This window comes from Crinia signifera, chromosome 1 (genome assembly GCF_055691185.1).
Source record: "Crinia signifera chromosome 1, ASM5569118v1, whole genome shotgun sequence".
Classification (NCBI taxonomy): domain Eukaryota; kingdom Metazoa; phylum Chordata; class Amphibia; order Anura; family Myobatrachidae; genus Crinia; species Crinia signifera.
Genome location: NC_139217.1, coordinates 479,682,007 through 479,704,129, shown reverse-complemented (window position 1 = coordinate 479,704,129; position 22,123 = coordinate 479,682,007). Strand labels below are relative to the sequence as shown.

The 22,123-nt window shown below is 51.2% G+C and overlaps 1 protein-coding gene across 2 annotated transcripts in view; it reads left to right on the top strand.

Moving 5' to 3' along the window:
* Positions 1 to 22,123, top strand: part of LOC146024850 (talin-1) — a 147,129-nt gene that overhangs the window by 103,948 nt on the left and 21,058 nt on the right. For both annotated transcript variants that reach the window (XM_083155483.1, XM_083155482.1), the window contains 14 exons: positions 2,632 to 2,754; positions 6,030 to 6,173; positions 6,591 to 6,752; positions 7,700 to 7,840; positions 7,922 to 8,103; positions 11,046 to 11,178; positions 11,258 to 11,359; positions 11,436 to 11,606; positions 12,568 to 12,717; positions 12,794 to 12,895; positions 12,981 to 13,100; positions 13,203 to 13,349; positions 13,434 to 13,600; positions 13,690 to 13,873. In XM_083155483.1, coding sequence (XP_083011609.1) covers positions 2,632 to 2,754; positions 6,030 to 6,173; positions 6,591 to 6,752; positions 7,700 to 7,840; positions 7,922 to 8,103; positions 11,046 to 11,178; positions 11,258 to 11,359; positions 11,436 to 11,606; positions 12,568 to 12,717; positions 12,794 to 12,895; positions 12,981 to 13,100; positions 13,203 to 13,349; positions 13,434 to 13,600; positions 13,690 to 13,873 — 2,028 coding nt within the window. The remainder of the gene's footprint in view (positions 1 to 2,631; positions 2,755 to 6,029; positions 6,174 to 6,590; positions 6,753 to 7,699; positions 7,841 to 7,921; positions 8,104 to 11,045; positions 11,179 to 11,257; positions 11,360 to 11,435; positions 11,607 to 12,567; positions 12,718 to 12,793; positions 12,896 to 12,980; positions 13,101 to 13,202; positions 13,350 to 13,433; positions 13,601 to 13,689; positions 13,874 to 22,123) is intronic.

The window sequence follows — 22,123 nt, the reverse complement described above, 5'->3', positions numbered from 1 at the left end:
CACGCACTGCTATTCCAACTATGCTCCAGGCTAGGAAGATGGTCACTTGAAGGCATTATTACAGAATCTGGAAGCGTTCTGTTTCTTGGTGTGAAAGCCATATATCTTCTCCTACTGAATTCAAATTGGGTAGATTCCTGAGATTTCTACAAGCTGGTGTAGATTTAGGACTTAGGCTAGGATCTATTAAGGTTCGGATCTCTGCGCTGTCTATATTTTTCCAAAGACAGTTGGCAGCTCTTCCGGAGGTACAAACCTTTCTAAAAGGCGTTCTACACATTCTGCCCCCTTCAAAAGGCCTGTGGCGCCTTGGGATTTGAATATTGTTTTGGAGTTCCTACAAACATCCTGGTTCGAACCTATGAAATCGGCAGAAATAAAGATTCTTACTTGGAAAACGGTTCTGTTGATGGCTTTGGCGTCTGGTAGAAGAGTCTCTATCTTGTAGAAGCCCATACTGTATCTCATTTTTCATGCCGACAGGGCTGAGCTGCAAACAGGGCTGAAGTTCCTCCCAAAAGTGGTGTCGGCCTTCCACATTAACCAGCCTATCGTGGTTCCATCGGTCACTGCTGGTTCTTCCACCCCTAAGTCTCTTGATGTAGTTAGAGCTTTACGGACTTATGTATCTCGGACAGCTCGTACAAGGAAGTCTGATTCTCTTTTCATTCTGTACGATGCAAAGAAGATTGGATGCCCAGCGTCAAAGCAATCCATCGCTAGATGGATCAGGTTGACTATTCAGATGGCATATTCGCAGGCCTCGATTCCGGCTTCTGCCTCCATTTCTGCTCACTCTACCAGGTCGGTGAGTGCCTCGTGGGCGGCTGCTCGAGGAACGTCGTTATTCGTGTTATGTAGGGCAGCCATCTGGTCAGGAAATATTACCTTTTGTAAAATTTTACAGTTTTGATACTCTGGCATCAGAGGATCTACAGTTTGGCAATTCTGTTCTACAGGGATCTCAGCACTCTCCCACCCATTGTCTACCTGAACCCCAGTATACCCTAGGACGTTAGAGGAAAGGTGATTTTGATTACCTTGTACTCCTTAGGGTATACTGGGCTCCCACCTCTGTTTTTCGTCAGTGTTATGCTGTTAGTAGTTTTAAGGTTAAAGGTACTTCCTCCTCTCATAGTATAACCGTCTCCTTTGGGCACAGTTTTCTAAACTGGGCTGTGGGAGGGGGCATAGAGGGGAGGAGCCAGCACACAGGATGTTAATTTTTATTAAAGTGAACCGGCTCCTTCGGACCCATCTATACCCCATTGTCTACCTGAACCCCAGTATACCCTAAGGACTACGAGAAAAGGATTTAGCGGTAGGTAATCAAAATCCCCTTTTAATTGTAGTGAAGCGCTGCTATATTTGTCTATCTTTCCTTGCCGATGTAATAGTCTGCACTGAGAGAGGGGATTGGGGGCTGTGGGGCCACCATTGCACAGCATCTGCCATAGCAGCAACCAGCAGGGCAACCCTATCTTATGTTGACAATGTCTGCAAACCTTGGCCTCCATGGCCAGTCCGGGGCTCCCGGGTTCCCTTAGTGTGGGTTCCCTTAGTGTGGCAATCTGGAAAGTAGTACACCTGAAAATGAGCGTAATCTTCTGTCAGCAAGAACAAGGCAGGCAAGTCCACGAAGTCTGAGGGGGGTGCGTTCGTAATTTTTTATTGCACCCTTTAAATGAAAGTAGCTGTGTGGGACAAATAGACTAGGGTGTCCTATGAGCAGACTGCCGAGCTCCGGCTTGGGCAGGACTGTGGTGTAAGGTGGTGGCTCACCACTGGAGGAACCAGCTAGGATACCTCTTGCACCTGCCATCTGAGTGCAGGGCTATATGGGGGTGGCAGGTCTCTGCATACCCCTGCTGCGAGCCAGCTTGGGTTCAGTGCAGAGAGTGCCCAGCTTCATACTTGGAATGGAAACCCATTACCTCATCACTCCCCACAGATTCCATTGGAGTCTTAGAAGGAGGAGCAGGAGCTTTCGGATAACTTCTACAGGATAGTTCCTCCTCTGGTCAGGGGATTGAGGACCTGATCTCCGTTGTTTGATACCGCTTGGATAACTGAGACTGCAGGCCCTAATAAGTGTAAAGACAACGGTTACTTCAACCATCTTCTTCAGATCCCTCTGATTTACTTGGATGCTTGAAAAGTCCTCGATAACAAAATCCACTGTACCCTGAAAATGTTCTTCTCTATCTGCTGCCTGTGGCTCACGTGCTGGAGTGGGAGAGGTCTCCGAAGGGGAATGGTTCGGTGACATGTTTGGTCAAGACCACCTCACTTCCAGTTCAAGAATCGATGTTCTTCAGGGACCTGTTAGACACAAATGTGGATGTGTGCTGTAGGCGATGGGATGTCCATCTGGCCCATGTTGGATTCACATGGGTCAAGACGTAATAAGGGGGATGCGTAATGCTGGTGCCTCCTCCTCACAGCCTCTCCCTGTGGCACGTAGATGGACAGATATGCAATGATGATAAAAGGAGGGATTCATGGTTCTGGTCGGTGTGCAGATTGCCCGCCTCCGGTGCCAGCTCCTCGTAGGAACCATTACAGAAGCATGACGTGTTAGGTGGTGATATAAGCACATGTGCTCATGTATGTCTCCATGTTCTGCCGCAGGTTCTCGGCGAGTCGATGGCGGGGATATCGCAGCACGCCAAGACCAGTAATTTGCCAGAGTTTGGGGACTCCGTCGGTGCTGCCTCCAAGGCTCTGTGTGGCCTGACCGAGGCTGCGGCTCAGGTACGTTACTACGCGGGGTCCACGTGGTCTCCAGTGGCTGACACACGTCTGGGGTCTGGTTATTGTATATTAGGTCTACAGTCGTATGGTCGACAGGGACCAAAGGTCGACATTCAAAAGGTCAAAATGAGTTAGGTCAACATAGACACTGTGTAAGTGTACCGCGTCCCCTCGCTGTGCTCACTACACCATGTGCGCTCCCTCCACGCCATAGTGGATGGTAGGGCATGAATTACTGCTTGCCGGCACATGTCGGCTCAAAATTTTGTTTAAAAAAAAATGCATGTCGACCATTTTAATGTTGACCATTTTCACCATGTCGACCTTTGGACCCTGGGGGGGGGGGGTAGCCAAGGGGTGCTTGTAATGTCCCCAAGATCATTCCTGAAAAGGCCCTGATCTGTGATCTGTATATAGGATCTGTATATAATGCCGACAGGATGTATCTCTCGCAATGCACTTAAGGCCACGGGGCATATATGTGTCTATATATAAGACCAGGGGGTGTGTCTGTCCCTGTATATAAGGACCAGGGGGTGTATCTGTCCCTTTATATAAGGACCAGGGGGTGTGTGTCTCTGTATATAAGGACCAGGGGGGGTGTCTGTCCCTGTATATAAGGCCCCGGGGTGTGTCTGTCCCTGTATATAAGGACCAGGGTGTGTGTCTGTCTCTGTATATAAGACCAGGGGGTGTGTCTGTCCCTGTATATAAGGACCAGGGTGTGTGTCGGTCTCTGTATATAAGGACCAGAGGGTGAGTCTGTCGCTGTATATAAGGACCAGGGGGTGTGTCGGTCTCTGTATATAAGGACCAGAGGGTGAGTCTGTCTCTGTATATAAGGACCAGGGGGTGTGTCTGTCCCTGTATATAAGGACCAGAGGGTGAGTCTGTCTCTGTATATAAGGACCAGGAGGTGTGTTTGTCCCTGTATATAAGGCCCCGGGTTGTGTCAGTCTCTGTATATAAGGCCCCGGGTTGTGTCAGTCTCTGTATATAAGGACCAGGGGGTGAGTCTGTCTCTGTATATAAGGACCGGGGAGTGAGTCTGTCCCTGTATATAAGGACCGGGGAGTGAGTCTGTCCCTGTATATAAGGACCGGGGAGTGAGTCTGTCCCTGTATATAAGGACCGGGGGGTGAGTCTCTCCCTGTATATAAGAACCAGAGGGTGAGTCTGTCCCTGTATATAAGGCCGGGGGTGTCTGTCCCTGTATATAAGGACCAGTCAGTGAGTCTGTCCCTGTTTATAAGGACCGGTCAGTGAGTCTGTCCCTGTATATAAGGACCGGGGGGTGAGTCTGTCCCTGTATATAAGGACCGGGGAGTGAGTCTGTCCCTGTATATAAGGACCGGGGAGTGAGTCTGTCCCTGTATATAAGGACCGGGGAGTGAGTCTGTCCCTGTATATAAGGACCGGGGGGTGAGTCTCTCCCTGTATATAAGAACCAGAGGGTGAGTCTGTCCCTGTATATAAGGCCGGGGGTGTCTGTCCCTGTATATAAGGACCAGTCAGTGAGTCTGTCCCTGTTTATAAGGACCGGTCAGTGAGTCTGTCCCTGTATATAAGGACCGGGGGGTGAGTCTGTCCCTGTATATAAGGACCGGGGGGTGAGTCTGTCCCTGTATATAAGGACCGGTCAGTGAGTCTGTCCCTGTATATAAGGACCGGTCAGTGAGTCTGTCCCTGTATATAAGGACCGGTCAGTGAGTTTGTCCCTGTATATAAGGCCCCGGGGTGTCCCTGTATATAAGGACCGGTCAGTGAGTCTGTCCCTGTATATAAGGACCGGTCAGTGAATCTGTCCCTGTATATAAGGACCGGTCAGTGAATCTGTCCCTGTATATAAGGACCGGTCCGTGAATCTGTCCCTGTATATAAGGACCGGTCAGTGAGTCTGTCCCTGTATATAAGGACCGGGGGGTGAGTCTGTCCCTGTATATAAGGACCGGGGAGTGAGTCTGTCCCTGTATATAAGGACCGGGGAGTGAGTCTGTCCCTGTATATAAGGACCGGGGAGTGAGTCTGTCCCTGTATATAAGGACCGGGGGGTGAGTCTCTCCCTGTATATAAGAACCAGAGGGTGAGTCTGTCCCTGTATATAAGGCCGGGGGTGTCTGTCCCTGTATATAAGGACCAGTCAGTGAGTCTGTCCCTGTTTATAAGGACCGGTCAGTGAGTCTGTCCCTGTATATAAGGACCGGGGGGTGAGTCTGTCCCTGTATATAAGGACCAGGGGGTGAGTCTGTCCCTGTATATAAGACCCAGAGGGTGAGTCTCTCCCTGTATATAAGGACCGGGGGGTGAGTCTGTCCCTGTATATAAGGACCGGGGGGTGAGTCTGTCCCTGTATATAAGGACCGGGGGGGTTAGTCTGTCCCTGTATATAAGGACCGGTCGGTGAGTCTCTGTCCCTGTATATAAGGACCGGTCAGTGAGTTTGTCCCTGTATATAAGGACCGGTCAGTGAGTCTGTCCCTGTATATAAGGACCGGGGGTGAGTCTGTCCCTGTATATAAGGAACGGTCAGTGAGTCTGTCCCTGTATATAAGGACCGGTCGGTGAGTCTGTCCCTGTATATAAGGACCGGGGGGTGAGTCTGTCCCTGTATATAAGGACCAGGGGGTGAGTCTGTCCCTGTATATAAGACCCAGAGGGTGAGTCTCTCCCTGTATATAAGGACCGGGGGGGTGAGTCTGTCCCTGTATATAAGGACCGGGGGGTGAGTCTGTCCCTGTATTTAAGGACCGGGGGGGGGGTTAGTCTGTCCCTGTATATAAGGACCGGTCGGTGAGTCTGTCCCTGTATATAAGGACCGGTCAGTGAGTTTGTCCCTGTATATAAGGACCGGTCAGTGAGTCTGTCCCTGTATATAAGGACCGGTCAGTGAGTCTGTCCCTGTATATAAGGACCCCAGTCTGTCCCTGTATATAAGGACCGGTCAGTGAGTCTGTCCCTGTATATAAGGCCCCGGGGTGTCCCTGTCCTTGTATATAAGGACCGGTCAGTGAGTCTGTCCCTGTATATAAGGACCGGTCAGTGAGTCTGTCCCTGTATATAAGGACCGGTCAGTGAGTCTGTCCCTGTATATAAGGACCGGTCAGTGAGTCTGTCCCTGTATATAAGGACCGGTCAGTGAGTCTGTCCCTGTATATAAGGACCGGTCAGTGAGTCTGTCCCTGTATATAAGGACATGGGGGGGTTAGGGGGTCTGTTGGACAGTCGTGAGGGTCTCAGCACATGCGGCAGATACATATGTGTCCTTTTTCCTGCAGGCTGCATATCTTGTGGCCGTGTCGGACCCCAGCAGCCGCGCCGGCCAGCAGGGACTCGTGGACCCCACACAGTTTGCTAGAGCCAATCAAGCAATTCAGATGGCCTGCCAGAACCTGGGCGATCCAGCCTGCACCCAGTCACAGGTACGTCATGTTGGTGACACCCGGTCACAGGTACGTCATGTTGGTGACACCCAGTCACAGGTACGTCATGTTGGTGACACCCAGTCACAGGTACTTCATGTTGGTGACACCCAGTCACAGGTACGCCATGTTGGTGGCACCCAGTCACAGGTACGCCATGTTGGTGGCACCCGGTCACAGGTACGTTATGTGGGTGGCACCCAGTCACAGGTACGTCATGCGGGTGGCACCCAGTCACAGGTGGTACATCATGTGATACACCCGGTCGCATGTACGTCATGTGGGTGAAACTCTGTCACCATTACATCACGTGGGCCATGTACGATAGGTGGGGGGAGTCGGGTTGATATCGCACCTCTGACATACAATACGAGACATGGACACATTATAATATGTTTGTGTGTTCTCCTTCCTCAGGTGTTGTCAGCTGCCACCATTGTGGCCAAACACACGTCTGCTCTATGCAATGCCTGCCGCTTGGCCTCTACGCACACCTCCAACCCTGTGGCCAAGAGGCAATTCGTCCAGTCAGCCAAAGAGGTGGCCAATAGCACCGCCAATCTGGTGAAAACCATCAAGGTAAAGCGCTAACCATGATAAAGAATTGAGCAGTAACAGGCGGTGGTCAGGCACCGAGAGACACAATGTCCCGTCAGACGGGGGCGCAGTAACAGGCGGTGGTCAGGCACCGAGAGACACAATGTCCCGTCAGACGGGGACGCTGTAACAGGCGGTGGTCAGGCACCGAGGGACACAATGTCCCGTCAGACGGGGGCGCAGTAACAGGCGGTGGTCAGGCACCGAGGGACACAATGTCCCGTCAGAAGGGGGCGCAGTAACAGGCGCTGGTCAGGCACCGAGAGACACAATGTCCCGTCATAAGGGGGCGCTGGTCAGGCACCGAGAGACACAATGTCCTGTCAGACGGGGGCGCTGTAACAGGCGGTGGTCAGGCACCGAGAGACACAATGTCCCGTCAGACAGGGGCGCAGTAACAGGCGCTGGTCAGGCACCGAGAGACGCAATGTCCTGTCAGACGGGGCGCAGTAACAGGCGCTGGTCAGGCACCGAGAGACGCAATGTCCCGTCAGACGGGGGCGCAGTAACAGGCGCTGGTCAGGCACCGAGAGACGCAATGTCCCGTCAGACGGGGGCGCAGTAACAGGCGCTGGTCAGGCACCGAGAGACACAATGTCCCGTCAGACGGGGGCGCAGTAACAGGCGCTGGTCAGGCACCGAGAGACGCAATGTCCCGTCAGACGGGGGCGCAGTAACAGGCGCTGGTCAGGCACCGAGGGACACAATGTTCCGTAAGACGGGGGGGAAGTTACAGGCACTTGTCAGGCACCAAGAGACGCAATGTCCCGTCAGATGGGGGCGCGGTAACAGGCGCTGAATAATGTCCCGTTCTGTGGGACTGTGAATGATGTCTTGTGCTGTCACACACTGATGATGTCACTTCCTGTCAGACAGGAGTATGGGTTATTACTGTGGTGTGACTACGGATATGTTGCTGCTTATTACAGGCGTTGGATGGTGCATTTAATGATGAGAACCGGATGAAGTGCCGCGATGCCACTGTGCCGCTAATTCAGGCCGTAGAGAACCTTACTGCATTCGCCTCCAATCCGGAATTCGCCAGCGTGCCAGCCCACATCTCCCCAGAGGTGAGCGACAGTAATGCGGTGTTGGAGATGCCCCTCGTCTCCATTGTCCTCTCATCATGTGTCTGACGTGTTCTGTTTTAGGGTCTCTGTGCCATGGAGCCAATTATCAGCTCTGCGCAGAGCATGTTGGAGAGTTCCTCCGGCCTCATCCAAACGGCTCGCTCTCTGGCCGCCAATCCCAAGGACCCGCCACAGTGGTCTGTGCTGGCCGGACACTCCCGCACGGTCTCTGATTCCATCAAGAAGCTCATCACTAACATGAGGTGAGGGGTGTAACGTACGGGTATTGGCCTTAGGTTGGGGGGGAATACAGGTCTCAGACTGAGGTGAGGAGGTCTGGAGGAGGATAGGTGGGGGGTGTAACGTACAGGTAATGGCCTGAGGTGAGGAGGGGGGGGGGGGGAGTGGAGTGTAACATACAGTTATCGGCCTGGGTGCCAAACGGGTTCCCGACAGTCATTTACCCGACGCCGGGATCCCGACTGTCAAAACGCCGACAGACGGGTGCCCGACGGCCACCCGCTTTTTTCCCTCGTGGGGGTCCACGACCCCCATAGAGGGAGAATAGAATAGGTGGCCAGCATAGGGAGCCACCGTGCCCACAAGGGGCTTTTTTGCGCTCGCCATGCTGTCTGGGTCCGGCCATTCGGGATCCCGACTGTCCCATACCACACCCATAAGCCTGAGGTGAGGAGGTCTGGAGGAGGAGGGGTGGGGGATACAGGTATCGGTGAGGAGGCGTGGGCGGCGCAGAGGATGTGATGTACAGGTGTCTGTCTGAGGTGGGTAGGGGACGTGACCTACAGGTGTCTGAGGTGAGGAGAGGAGGGATGGGGGGGGGTGTAACGTATAGGTATCCGCCTGAGGTGAGGAGGGATGGGGAGGTGTAATATACAGGTAACAACCTGAGGGGAGGAGGGATGGGGGGGGGGTGTAATATATAGGTAATGGCCTGAGGTGAGGAGGGATGGGGGGGGGTGTAATATACAGGTAACAGCCTGAGGTGAGGAGGGATGGGGGGTGTAACATACAGTTATCGGCCTGAGGTGAGGAGGCATTGGACAGGGGGGGGGGGGGGGTGTAATATATAGGTAACAGCCTGAGGTGAGGAGGAATAGGGGGTGTACCATACAGTTATTGGCCTGAGGTGAGGTGGCATTGAAGGGGGGTTTGTAATATACAGGTTACGGCCTGAGGTGAGGAGGCATTGGAGGGGGGAGGGGTGTAATATACTTGTAACAGCCTGAGGTGAGGAGGGATGGGGGGTGTAACATACAGTTATCGGCCTGAGATGAGGAGACATTGGAGGGGGGGGGGGGGTGTAATATATAGGTAACGGCCTGAGGTGAGGAGGGATAGGGGGTGTACCATACAGTTATTGGCCTGAGGTGAGGAGGCATTGGAGGGGGGGAGGGGTGTAATATATAGGTAACGGCCTGAGGTGAGGAGGGATGGGGGGGTGTAATATACAGGTAACAGCCTGAGGTGAGGAGGGTTGGGGGTGTAACATACAGTTATGGGCCTGAGGTGAGGAGGCATTGGAGGGGGGGGGGTGTAATATATAGCTAACGGCCTGAGATGAGGAGGGATGGGGGGGGGGGTGTAATATACAGGTAACAGCCTGAGGTGAAGAGGGATGGGGGGTGTAATATATAGGTAACGGCCTGAGGTGAGGAGGGATGGGGGGGTGTAATATACAGGTAACAGCCTGAGGTGAGGAGGGTTAGGGGGTGTAACATACAGTTATGGGCCTGAGGTGAGGAGGCATTGGAGGGGGGGGGTGTAATATATAGGTAACGGCTTGAGGTGAGGAGGGATGGGGGGGGGGTGTAATATACAGGTTACGGCCTGAGGTGAGGAGGGATGGGGGGGGTGTAATATACAGGTAACTGCCTGAGGTGAGGAGGCATTGGAGGGGGGGGTGTAATATACAGGTAACAGCCTGAGGTGAGGAGGGATGGGGGGTGTATCATACAGTTATCGGCCTGAGATGAGGAAGCATTGGAGGGGGGTGGGGGGGTGTAATATATAGGTAACAGCCTGAGGTGAGGAGGGATGGGGGGGGTGTAATATACAGGTAACAGCCTGAGGTGAGGAGGGATAGGGGGTGTACCATACAGTTATTGGCCTGAGGTGAGGAGGCATTGGAGGGGGGGGGTGTAATATACAGGTAACGGCCTGAGGTGAGGAGGGTTAGGGGGTGTAACATACAGTTATGGGCCTGAGGTGAGGAGGCATTGGAGGGGGGGGGGGGGTGTAATATATAGGTAACGGCTTGAGGTGAGGAGGGATGGGGGGGGGGGGTGTAATATACAGGTAACTGCCTGAGGTGAGGAGGGATGGGGGGTGTAACACAGTTATTTGCCTGAGGTGCAGAGGCATTGGAGGGAGGGGGGGGTGTAATATACAGGTTACGGCCTGAGGTGAGGAGGGATGGGGGGGGGTGTAATATACAGGTAACTGCCTGAGGTGAGGAGGCATTGGAGGGGGGGGGGTGTAATATACAGGTAACAGCCTGAGGTGAGGAGGGATGGGGGGTGTATCATACAGTTATCGGCCTGAGATGAGGAAGCATTGGAGGGGGTGGGGGGGTGTAATATACAGGTAACGGCCTGAGGTGAGGAGGGATGGGGGGGGGTGTAATATACAGGTAACAGCCTGAGGTGAGGAGGGATAGGGGGTGTACCATACAGTTATTGGCCTGAGGTGAGGAGGCATTGGAGGGGGGTGTAATATATAGGTAACGGCCTGAGGTAAGGAGGGATGGGGGGTGTAACATACAGTTATCGGCCTGAGGCGAGGAGGCATTGGAGGGGGGGGGGTGTAATATATAGGTAACAGCCTGAGGTGAGGAGGGATAGGGGGTGTACCATACAGTTATTGGCCTGAGGTGAGGAGGCATTGGAGGGGGGTGTAATATATAGGTAACGGCCTGAGGTAAGGAGGGATGGGGAGTGTAACATACAGTTATCTGCCTGAGGCATCGGGGAGGGGCGGTGTGCAGAGAGGATGAGATGTACAGGTGTCTGTCTGAAGTAGGGACTATATGTGGCGTCTCTGGAGGGGCCACGACTGCACAGAGTAATATATGACAGGTTTGTATCTCTGGTTGACTGAAGTGCTTCCATGGTCTCTGCCAGGCTTTATTCAGAGGAAGGGTTTAATAAGGGAAGTATACACTGTGTGTCTCCTTCTCGCACCCCAGGGATAAGGCCCCTGGCCAGAGAGAATGTGACCAGGCCATCGATCTCCTGAACCAGGCTGTGAGAGAGCTAGACCAGGCCTCACTAGAAGCCATAAGCCAGCAGCTGACCCCGAGGGAGGGTATCTCACAGGAGGTGAGTGTGCTGGGCATCAGGGTAGGAATGATGGTATGGGTGCCAGTCTGCTTGGTCCTCATGTCTCCTGTCCTCCTAGGCCCTGCACTCGCAGATGCAGACCTCTGTACAGGAGATCAGTAACCTGATAGAGCCGCTGGCCACCGCAGCCAGAGCAGACTCATCTCAGCTGGGACACAAGGTGAGTGGCTCCCAACACAGCTGTGTATTGCTCTGTAACTGAACGGAGTGGGTGCTGACATCTCTCATCCTCTCAGGTCTCTCAGATGGCTCAGTACTTTGAACCTCTGACCAATGCCGCCGTTGGAGCAGCTTCCAAGACAATCAACCACCAGCAGCAGATGAATCTTCTTGACCAGACCAAGACGTTGGCAGAGTCAGCCCTGCAGATGCTGTACACTGCCAAAGAGGCAGGGGGCAACCCCAAGGTATGGAGTCCTCTAACATTCTGGCTGAACTCACGGTGACAGCGCTCTGCTATAAGACATAGATGGAGTGAGATAATACTAGGCCTGGTCACTGAGCAGAGAGGCGGAAGATTAGTCATTCCTGGTGGGATGTACTAAAAAAAATTGCGGTACAAACCCCATTTACTGGGTTTTTACAGCTATTTCAAAACCATTAAAGCCCCTGCCGGGAGGCCAGCTCTAGCCTATGAGCTTCTCTCTGCAGAGCTTACCCCGCGGCCTCCAGCTTCATGTGCAGGTGGACCTCCACGTTAGAAATGAAGTCCAGGCAGCGGTGGGGTTTACAAAGGACAGCTCTTATCGGGAGAGCTGCCCGTTGCATTGCTCATCACATATGTTAGAACATATGCAATGTGAATCGGCGCAAAGGATTTACCACTGCTGCTTGTTTTATCCCGCTCTCAGGGACACAACAGGGTAGTGCCGTTGGTTGTAGTAGTATGCTAGATAGATCAGGGTAGTGATGCAGAGGTAGAGACCTAGACACAGAAAGATTGGTTGGGATGGTAGAGACTGGACGCAGAGATGAATGTAGGGAGAGCAGGGACCTGGAGATGGGAGTTTGGACTTTGAGTTAAAGATAGGGATGCAAAGACATTGGTCCCTGGTTTCTGCATTCCTACCCTGATGCCCAGGCCTCTACCTTTCCAATGTGAAGGCCATGATAAGATCCTGGACACAGACATTTTGGTTGGCGGGTAGAGACTCGGAGACCAGGGTACCTGAACACGGGGAGCAGGGAAGCGATCTGGACATGGAGATTTTGGAAACACAGCTCATGGTAAGGCCGGAGAGACCTAGGTATGGGATGTATGGATAAGAGGAAGTAGCTAGTGATGAGGGTGTGTCACAGATATACCACAGATCGCATATGAGCGGGTGATTGGTGAACCTTCTTCATGCGCTGACTCCTCTGATGTAGGTGGCGGCGCACACACAGGAAGCGCTGGATGAAGCCGCCCAGATGATGCACGAAGCGGTGGATGACCTGACAGGAACTTTGAGTGAGGCGGCCAGTGCAGCGGGGGCTGTGGGGGGGATGGTGGACTCCATTACCCAGGCCATCAATCAGGTGAGTGTAGCTTTGATGCACAACCTCACTTGGCTATCTCGCGGTGGCTAACCCTGTGTCCTCCATACATGAACAGCTGGACGGAGAGCCCACCGGGGAACCAGAGGGGTCATTTGTTGATTATCAGACCACCATGGTTAAGACGGCCAAAGCTATAGCAGTCACCGTACAGGAAATGGTGAGCATGAAAGATACATATCCATATCCATACGGAGTGTCCACAGCATTCGCCCTCTATAACGTATCTACTGTCCATGCTCCAGGTCACAAAATCTACCACCAACCCGGATGAACTGGGAACCTTGGCCAACCAGCTTACCAATGATTACGGGCAGCTCGCACACCAAGCCAAGCCGGCCTGCATGACTGCAGAAAATGAGGAGGTGAGAGGTTCTGAGTATGAGGCACCCAGCATACGTGAGTCTATGTACCTCTATGTTACCGTCCATGTGTTCACTCTCTGACCATCTGTTTCCTGTTACCAGATTGGTTCCCACATAAAGCAGCGTGTGCAGGAGTTGGGTCATGGTTGCTCTCTGCTCGTTACCAAAGCCGGCGCACTCCAGTGCAGCCCTACAGACAGTTTCACCAAGAAGGAACTGATAGAAAGTGCGCGACGCGTTTCAGAGAAAGTGAGTAACATCTTAGTCCTGACCTTCTAGTAATGTCTGCCTACAGGGTTTGCTATAACATACTGTAAACGTCTCCTCCTATAGGTGTCCCACGTGTTGGCGGCTCTACAGGCTGGTAATCGTGGCACACAGGCGTGCATCACTGCTGCCAGCGCAGTGTCCGGCATTATTGCTGATCTAGACACCACCATTATGTTTGCCACGGCTGGAACATTGAACCGAGAGAATGCAGAAACCTTTGCAGACCACCGGTGAGTGATACTAGTATCGTGTAGGTGATGCACAATGGCCTGTATGTACCAGAGCTCGTGCCATGATGGTGTACCCTTTGTCTCACCAGTGAGGGCATACTCAAGACTGCGAAGGCCCTGGTTGAAGACACAAAGGTCTTGGTTCAAAATGCGACGTCCAGCCAGGAGAAGCTTGCTCAGGCCGCCCAGTCCTCCGTCATGACCATTACACGGCTGGCAGAGAATGTTAAGCTTGGGGCGGCCAGTCTGGGAGCAGAGGACCCCGAGACACAGGTATTGCCACCTTTCCTCCACCACGAGTCACAGAACATTAGTGAGGGGGAAGAAATGGGTTCTTCATGATTAGTCCTCATAGAGACCTCTATATTAAAGAACCCTAAACCTGTCCTGTTACTGGAGATTTATCCCAGAGATCCCTAAACCTGTCCTGTTACTGGAGATTTATCCCAGACATCCCTAATCCTGTCCTGTTACTAGGGATTAATCCCAGACATCCCTAAACCTGTCTTTTTACTGTGGATGTATCCCAGCGATCCGTAAACCCATCATGGTACAGAAATCGCTAAACCTGTCCGGTTACTGGGGATTTATTATTTCAATTGACAAGAGGAAAGAAAAGTACTCTTTTTGTTGGGGGCACTCTTTTTCTCCTTCATCCACTAGGTGGCACTGGAGTTACAGTGGGGAATAGAGGGCAACCACTAGGAGCATGGGCACTTTAAGAAATTTACAAGTGTGGCTGACTCCTCCCCTCTACTTCAGTCTTGGAATGTGCCCTCCTGGAGCTGGGTGCTGTGTTTGCTCTCTCGGGGCAAATAGAAATTTTATTTTCGATTATGTTTATTTTGTACGGGTTTTGTTACTGGTTCTTCTTCTATGGTGATCGCCAATGAAGATGGACGTGTGCGTTTCAGCGACATACTGTATAAGTTGGAAGCTTTACACTTCTATAGTGTCACACGTTCCATATACCAAGAAGATGGTTCCTTACGTACACTATGCTTATGCTGGGAAACAAACAGCAGTATTTGTTCCAGCCAGCATATTTTTTCAATACTAGCTGACCTGCCCGGCGTTGCCCGGGACAACCTTTTTTTTTTCCAAAATTGCTGTAAAATGTTGTCTTATGCTGCGTTTATGGCTCAAGATTGTAATTTATTAAAACCTCCACCATAATGTTAGAATGTGTTTGCATTGATACTCAATGCCAGCAATGAAATCAGGTGTGGTGTTGTGTGAAACGCACCACTCCTGACTTGATAGCTGGTGTGTGTTGATGAATTCCACATCCACTTCTGAGATTTAGCACCTATGATGCATTTATTTTTGTGTGTTTGTGTGCGTTGTACTGTTTTTGTGTATGTGGGGGGGTGTACTGTGGTGCGGTGTGTTGTGTTGTATTTGTCCAATGTGTAAGTGTGTGAGGTGCGCTACGTATAAATATGTGTGTGCAATGGTTGATGTTGGGGGTAAGGTATGGGAAATTAAAGGCTGAAGTTATGTGCACACTCCAGAAAAAGAGGGTGCCGCCATTCGAAAGGGGGCATGTCCTTGAGTGTAGTGTACCATGCTGTATGCCCCTTGTACACATTATGCAAAACAGTAGTAGACCACCTTACACTTGCCCCTTAATTATTATGCCATGCTGGGTGACGCAGGGACAGAGATGGCGGGGTGACGCAGGGACAGAGATGGTGGAGTGACGCAGGGACAGAGATGGCGGGGTGACGCAGGGACAGGGATGGCGGGGTGACGCAGGGACAAAGATGGCGGGGTGACGCAGGGACAGAGATGGCGGGGTGACGCAGGGACAGAGATGGCGGGGTGACGCAGGGACAGAGATGGTGGAGTGACGCAGGGACATGCACCTCTATGTCACACTACATGTCACATTCATCCCCCCTGCTACCTGTCACATTCATCTGACCCGGCTCCTGTTTACATCAATAGGGGAAGCCCAACCTCCAGACCGCAGCATCCTGTGGTCAGTATGGCGGTTGGACGGGGGTCGCACACATCCTCCACTGCTGTCTGCTGTACTCTGCAGACAGCAGCGGAGTCAGGGAGGAGGTGAATGGATGTCTGTGGGCGGCATCTATTCACCTCGCAGACGGGGGTGCATGGGGGCTGGGGGCAGCGCTTGGAGATGATGTCATCTTCAAGCGCCACCTCCGTCTACACTACAGGTAGGCACCACAGTGTAAACTGTGCAAATCCCGGATCTGGCTTGGCTTGGATCCGTGTTCCAAATGCCATGTAGTGTATATGGGTGTGTGTTGTACTGCTTGTGGTGTGTCATGTATGTATGTGTGTGTGTGTGTGTTGTGTGTATCTGTCCAATGTGTAAATGTGTGTGGTGTGCTACGTATACAGTATATGTGTGTGTAGTGTGCTGTGTGTGCGTATATGGTGTGCTGTGTGTGTGGGTGTGTGTGTACAATGTGTACGTGTGTGTGTGATCTATTTATTTCCCCAATTATTCCCAATTGTTGAAAGCCTTCACCATAATGCTACAATGTGTTTGCATTCATACTAAATGACAGCAATGAACTCGGGTGAGGTGTCGTTGATTTGTCTTCGGTTTCCCAGATCGTCATTTTTTTCCAGATCATTAATTAAGGCAAATTGAACCTTGGTGTTTTTTACATTTTTTCGAAGGGTTGGGGTGGATCGTCACAAGCAAAAAAAATGAAGAAAAATAGATTATAAAGAATTATTGGGTATTGATAGGTATACCAACATACGACCAGTGATGACTATTATAGTCAGTGGTGCTGGGTTGGTGATGCTCCCAAGAGTTCAGCAATAAAGCTGATTGAAAACGGGGTGTCCAAAGAAGGACAAAGGAAGAACAAAACTAGGTTTTTGGGGCACTCTTTCTTATAAATGTGGTGAAAGAATGTTAAATGGTTGATTTAATAATTAACCTTTATTGGGGTTCACTTAAAATGTGTGGGCGTCAAAAATAAAACATTGGAAATAAATATACTTTAAGATAATGCATCACACTATATATTATAACACAATACAAAGTCACGTTGACTGGGCGAAAATGTTTTCCACCAAGGGGACCACCCCCCGTTAAATTGAAAAAATGTTCAAACCCGTAGAGATTACCATCAATAGGGTATTGGTGATTAAGGGGTTCACAGCAGTTGCGGGTACGTGCTAGCAGTCTTTTAGTCGATAGAATAGACCAGGAAAGGAGCAAGGACAGAGATATGGTCTTTGGTGTCATGCCTGGTATTCGGGGTGCCCCACTGTTCATACGGCACCAGATCTTCCCTATCAGTCGCCCGAATAGGTACTGATCTGGCCAATCTACCCGGCTGCCGCAATATAGCTATCAACGCTGAAACGAACGGGAGATACAGCCCGACACCGACCAACTCAGGGACTAACCCGTTCAAATACGGAAACCCTGGACCGAGTCTCTGTCATCAGCGGGTCTCACCCGCCAGGTACCAGCATATCAACACGGTACCCATCCCCCCTGTATATGGACACCCCATTTTCAATGTTTTTTACATTTCTTAGTGAAATTTCCCAAAAAATGGCTTCGAGGTGCACACCACCAGGTCCAGAAGTACCTTGTTGCGAAATTTGGTGGCTCTGAGTGCCACGGTGTGCCCGCAGTGCAACACACACGCAAGCACACACACACACTCTTCAACTTATTATATAGATATGGAATTTCCCTGACAAATGGTAGGGCTCTCTAGTTATTTAACTGAGAGCTTAGCGAAATATAGATCTTTTGTAAATAAGGTTAGGACCAGGGAGGGGAACCCCGCCTCCTGGTATAGTCCAAACACGCCAATTGGAGGAGTAATATTGAATGACTCCTGTCAATGAATAAGTATTCAAATATTCAAAAAGACACCCCGTGGCATATAGTACATTGCAGCGGTAACCAAAGAAATGCAGATAGTATGACGACTCCACAGCTGGTGCTTCTGACTGTCAGGGTCCTCCCGACCCCCTCAGAGTCAGTGAGCAAGCTGTGGCCAATCTGTATACAAATAGTCACTCTTAGAAGGATAACATAAAGTCAGTGCAGGGTTAATCCGTTGCCCCCTTTAGGTGATGTGATAAGATTAGTATAGAGACGTTTAACACATGGTTGGTTGGTGAGCTGTTGCTTGCTATTTGCGGTTTGTAGTGATAGCAAGTGAGCGTTACTGTGCGTGAGGTATAGCAGAGAGAGTGGTAGTGTAGCCCGTAGTCAGAGCGGGTGGTGGTATGCGCTGCCTGTAGTAAGCAGATAGCGGTTACCGCTGCTTACCTTGTGCAAGGGTCAGACGGCCGTTTCGCAAGGAGGAGCTTCATCAGTGCCAGCTACTGTAACAGCATCTCCCCTCCAAGAGACTCCTGTCGATGAGAGAGGGACAGAGGAAAATTTCTCCTGCCCCATACCAGCACTGTCCTAGTGTCAGGTTACATGACCCCTACCTCACCTCATGGTGTTTGGTAGCTGGGATCAGTGGGACAGAGGAAGGTTACTACTGCCCCATACCAGCACTGTCCTAGTGTCAGGTTACATGACCCCTACCTCACCTCATGGTGTTTGGTAGCTGGGATCAGTGTGACAGAGGAAGGTCACTACTGCCCTATACCAGCACTGTCCTAGTGTCAGGTTACATGTCCCCTACCTCACCTCATGGTGTTTGGTAGCTGGGATCAGTGTGACATAGAGAGGGACAGAGGAAGGTCACTACTGCCCCATACCAGCACTGTCCTAGTGTCGGGTTTCATGTCCCCCCCTACCGCACCTCATGGTGTTTGGTAGCTGGGATCAGTGTGACCGAGAGAGGGACAGAGGAAGGTTACTACTGCCCCATACCAGCACTGTCCTAGTGTCAGGTTACATGTCCCCTACCTCACCTCATGGTGTTTGGTAGCTGGGATCAGTGTGACATAGAGAGGGACAGAGGAAGGTTACTACTGCCCCATACCAGCACTGTCCTAGTGTCAGGTTACATGTCCCCTACCTCACCTCATGGTGTTTGGTAGCTGGGATCAGTGTGACATAGAGAGGGACAGAGGAAGGTTACTACTGCCCCATACCAGCACTGTCCTAGTGTCAGGTTACATGTCCCCTACCTCACCTCATGGTGTTTGGTAGCTGGGATCAGTGTGACCGAGAGAGGGACAGAGGAAGGTTACTACTGCCCCATACCAGCACTGTCCTAGTGTCAGGTTACATGACCCCTACCTCACCTCATGGTGTTTGGTAGCTGGGATCAGTGTGACATAGAGAGGGACAGAGGAAGGTTACTACTGCCCCATACCAGCACTGTCCTAGTGTCAGGTTACATGTCCCCTACCTCACCTCATGGTGTTTGGTAGCTGGGATCAGTGTGACATAGAGAGGGACAGAGGAAGGTTACTACTGCCCCATACCAGCACTGTCCTAGTGTCGGGTTACATGTCCCCTACCTCACCTCATGGTGTTTGGTAGCTGGGATCAGTGTGACAGAGGAAGGTCACTACAGCTCCATACCAGCACTGTCCTAGTGTCAGGTTACATGTCCCCTACCTCACCTCATGGTGTTTGGTAGCTGGGATCAGTGTGACAGAGGAAGGTCACTACTGCCCCATACCAGCACTGTCCTAGTGTCAGGTTACATGACCCCTACCTCACCTCATGGTGTTTGGTAGCTGGGATCAGTGTGACAGAGGAAGGTCACTACTGCCCCATACCAGCACTGTCCTAGTGTTGGGTTACATGTCCCCTACCTCACCTCGTGGTGTTTGGTAGCTGGGATCAGTGTGACAGGAAGGTCACTACTGCCCTATACCAGCACTGTCCTAGTGTCAGGTTACATGTCCCCTACCTCACCTCATGGTGTTTGGTAGCTGGGATCAGTGTGACATAGAGAGGGACAGAGGAAGGTCACTACTGCCCCATACCAGCACTGTCCTAGTGTCGGGTTTCATGTCCCCCCTACCTCACCTCATGGTGTTTGGTAGCTGGGATCAGTGTGACAGAGGAAGGTCACTACAGCTCCATACCAGCACTGTCCTAGTGTCAGGTTACATGTCCCCTACCTCACCTCATGGTGTTTGGTAGCTGGGATCAGTGTGACATAGAGAGGGACAGAGGAAGGTCACTACTGCCCCATACCAGCACTGTCCTAGTGTCGGGTTTCATGTCCCCCCTACCTCACCTCATGGTGTTTGGTAGCTGGGATCAGTAGGATAGAGGAAGGTTACTACTGCCCCATACCAGCACTGTCCTAGTGTCAGGTTACATGTCCCCTACCTCACCTCATGGTGTTTGGTAGCTGGGATCAGTGTGACAGAGTGGGACAGAGGAAGGTTACTACTGCCCCATACCAGCACTGTCCTAGTGCCGGGTTACATGTCCCCTACCTCACCTCATGGTGTTTGGTAGCTGGGATCAGTGTGACCGAGAGAGGGACAGATGAAGGTTACTACAGCCCCATACCAGCACTGTCCTAGTGTCAGGTTACATGTCCCCTACCTCACCTCATGGTGTTTGGTAGCTGGGATCAGTGTGACAGAGAGGGACAGAGGAAGGTTACTACTGCCCCATACCAGCACTGTCCTAGTGTCAGGTTACATGTCCCCTACCTCACCTCATGGTGTTTGGTAGCTGGGATCAGTGTGACAGAGAGGGACAGAGGAAGGTTACTACTGCCCCATACCAGCACTGTCCTAGTGTCGGGTTACATGTCCCCTACCTCACCTCATGGTGTTTGGTAGCTGGGATCAGTGTGACAGAGGAAGGTCACTGTCCTAGTGTCGGGTTACATGTCCCCTACCTCACCTCATGGTGTTTGATAGCTGGGATCAGAGTGCCAGTTTTTCTTTTATTTCTACACTGTTTCTAGTGGCACTACATTAGTGTGGGTCAAAGTGTTTTTGACATTCTCTGCACTGTAATCTTGTATTACAAGTACCTCTATTTACCTGAACAGTAGCTACATCTGTGGTGGGCTCACAGTCCGGCACCTGAACTATTTATTCCTTGACTAGGCTCAGTGTTTTTGCCCCACTACTCACTTACCAGATAAGGCCTCCCAGAACGGAAAGGGCGCTTCGGAGCTGCACATTTTTACTTGCGCACTTATACTTGTACAGAGTGCAAAGAGGATTTCACTGATACATCACAGGACCACATAGGGCTGTGCTGTGGATCCACCAATGCTCGCTGCTACTGAAGGTCCGGGGCCTGCAGAGCCGGAATGGGCTACCTCCCTTTCCATGGCCATGCGTGAGCTGGCTTCCCAGTTAGCTGGGTCTAGAGCACCCCCTGTAGTTGTACCACAACCTAACCCTCCATCTTCAGAGCCCAGTTAGGTTCAGGGCCTGTCTAGATATGCAAGTAAGTTTTATTTATATAGCGCACTTTCTTGCGGGACTCAAGGCGCTTTACAGACATTAAAAATAATGCACATACTGTAATACAAAGGGTTATCAGAACGAGCAACAATGGCAGTACAGATATACATCACACATACATATGCTCTAGACGCATTCTAATGAGGGACACGGACATGGGGAACATATATTTACTGAGCTGTACAGCACCCAGGCAGCCATTCAGCGGTGCCACATGGTGATTGCACAGCCAGCTATGTAGCCAGTAACAGTACAGATATAGGACACGTACAGCTATACACTATATGTACTCTAATGAGGGACACGGACATGGGGAACATATATTTACTGAGCTGTACAGCACCCAGACAGCCATTCAGCGGTGCCACATGGTGATTGCACAGCCAGCTATGTAGCCAGTAACAGTACAGATATAGGACACGTACAGCTATACACTATATGTACTCTAATGAGGGACACGGACATGGGGAACATATATTTACTGAGCTGTACAGCACCCAGGCAGCCATTCAGCGGTGCCACATGGTGATTGCACAGCCAGCTATGTAGCCAGTAACAGTACAGATATAGGACACGTACAGCTATACACTATATGTACTCTAATGAGGGACACGGACATGGGGAACATATATTTACTGAGCTGTACAGCACCCAGGCAGCCATTCAGCGGTGCCACATGGTGATTGCACAGCCAGCTATGTAGCCAGTAACAGTACAGATATAGGACACGTACAGCTATACACTATATGTACTCTAATGAGGGACATTGACATGGTGAACATATATTTACTGAGCTGTACAGCACCCAGGCAGCCATTCAGCGGCACCACATGGTGATTGCACAGCCAGCTATGTAGCCAGTACCAGTACAGATATAGGACACATGCAGATATGCACTATATGTACTCTAATGAGGGACATTGACATGGTGAACATATATTTACTGAGCTGTACAGCACCCAGGCAGCCATTCAGCGGCACCACATGGTGATTGCACAGCCAGCTATGTAGCCAGTACCAGTACAGATATAGGACACATGCAGATATGCACTATATGTACTCTAATGAGGGACATTGACATGGTGAACATACTGTATATTTACTGAGCTGTACAGCACCCAGGCAGCCATTCAGCGGTGCCACTTGGTGATTGCA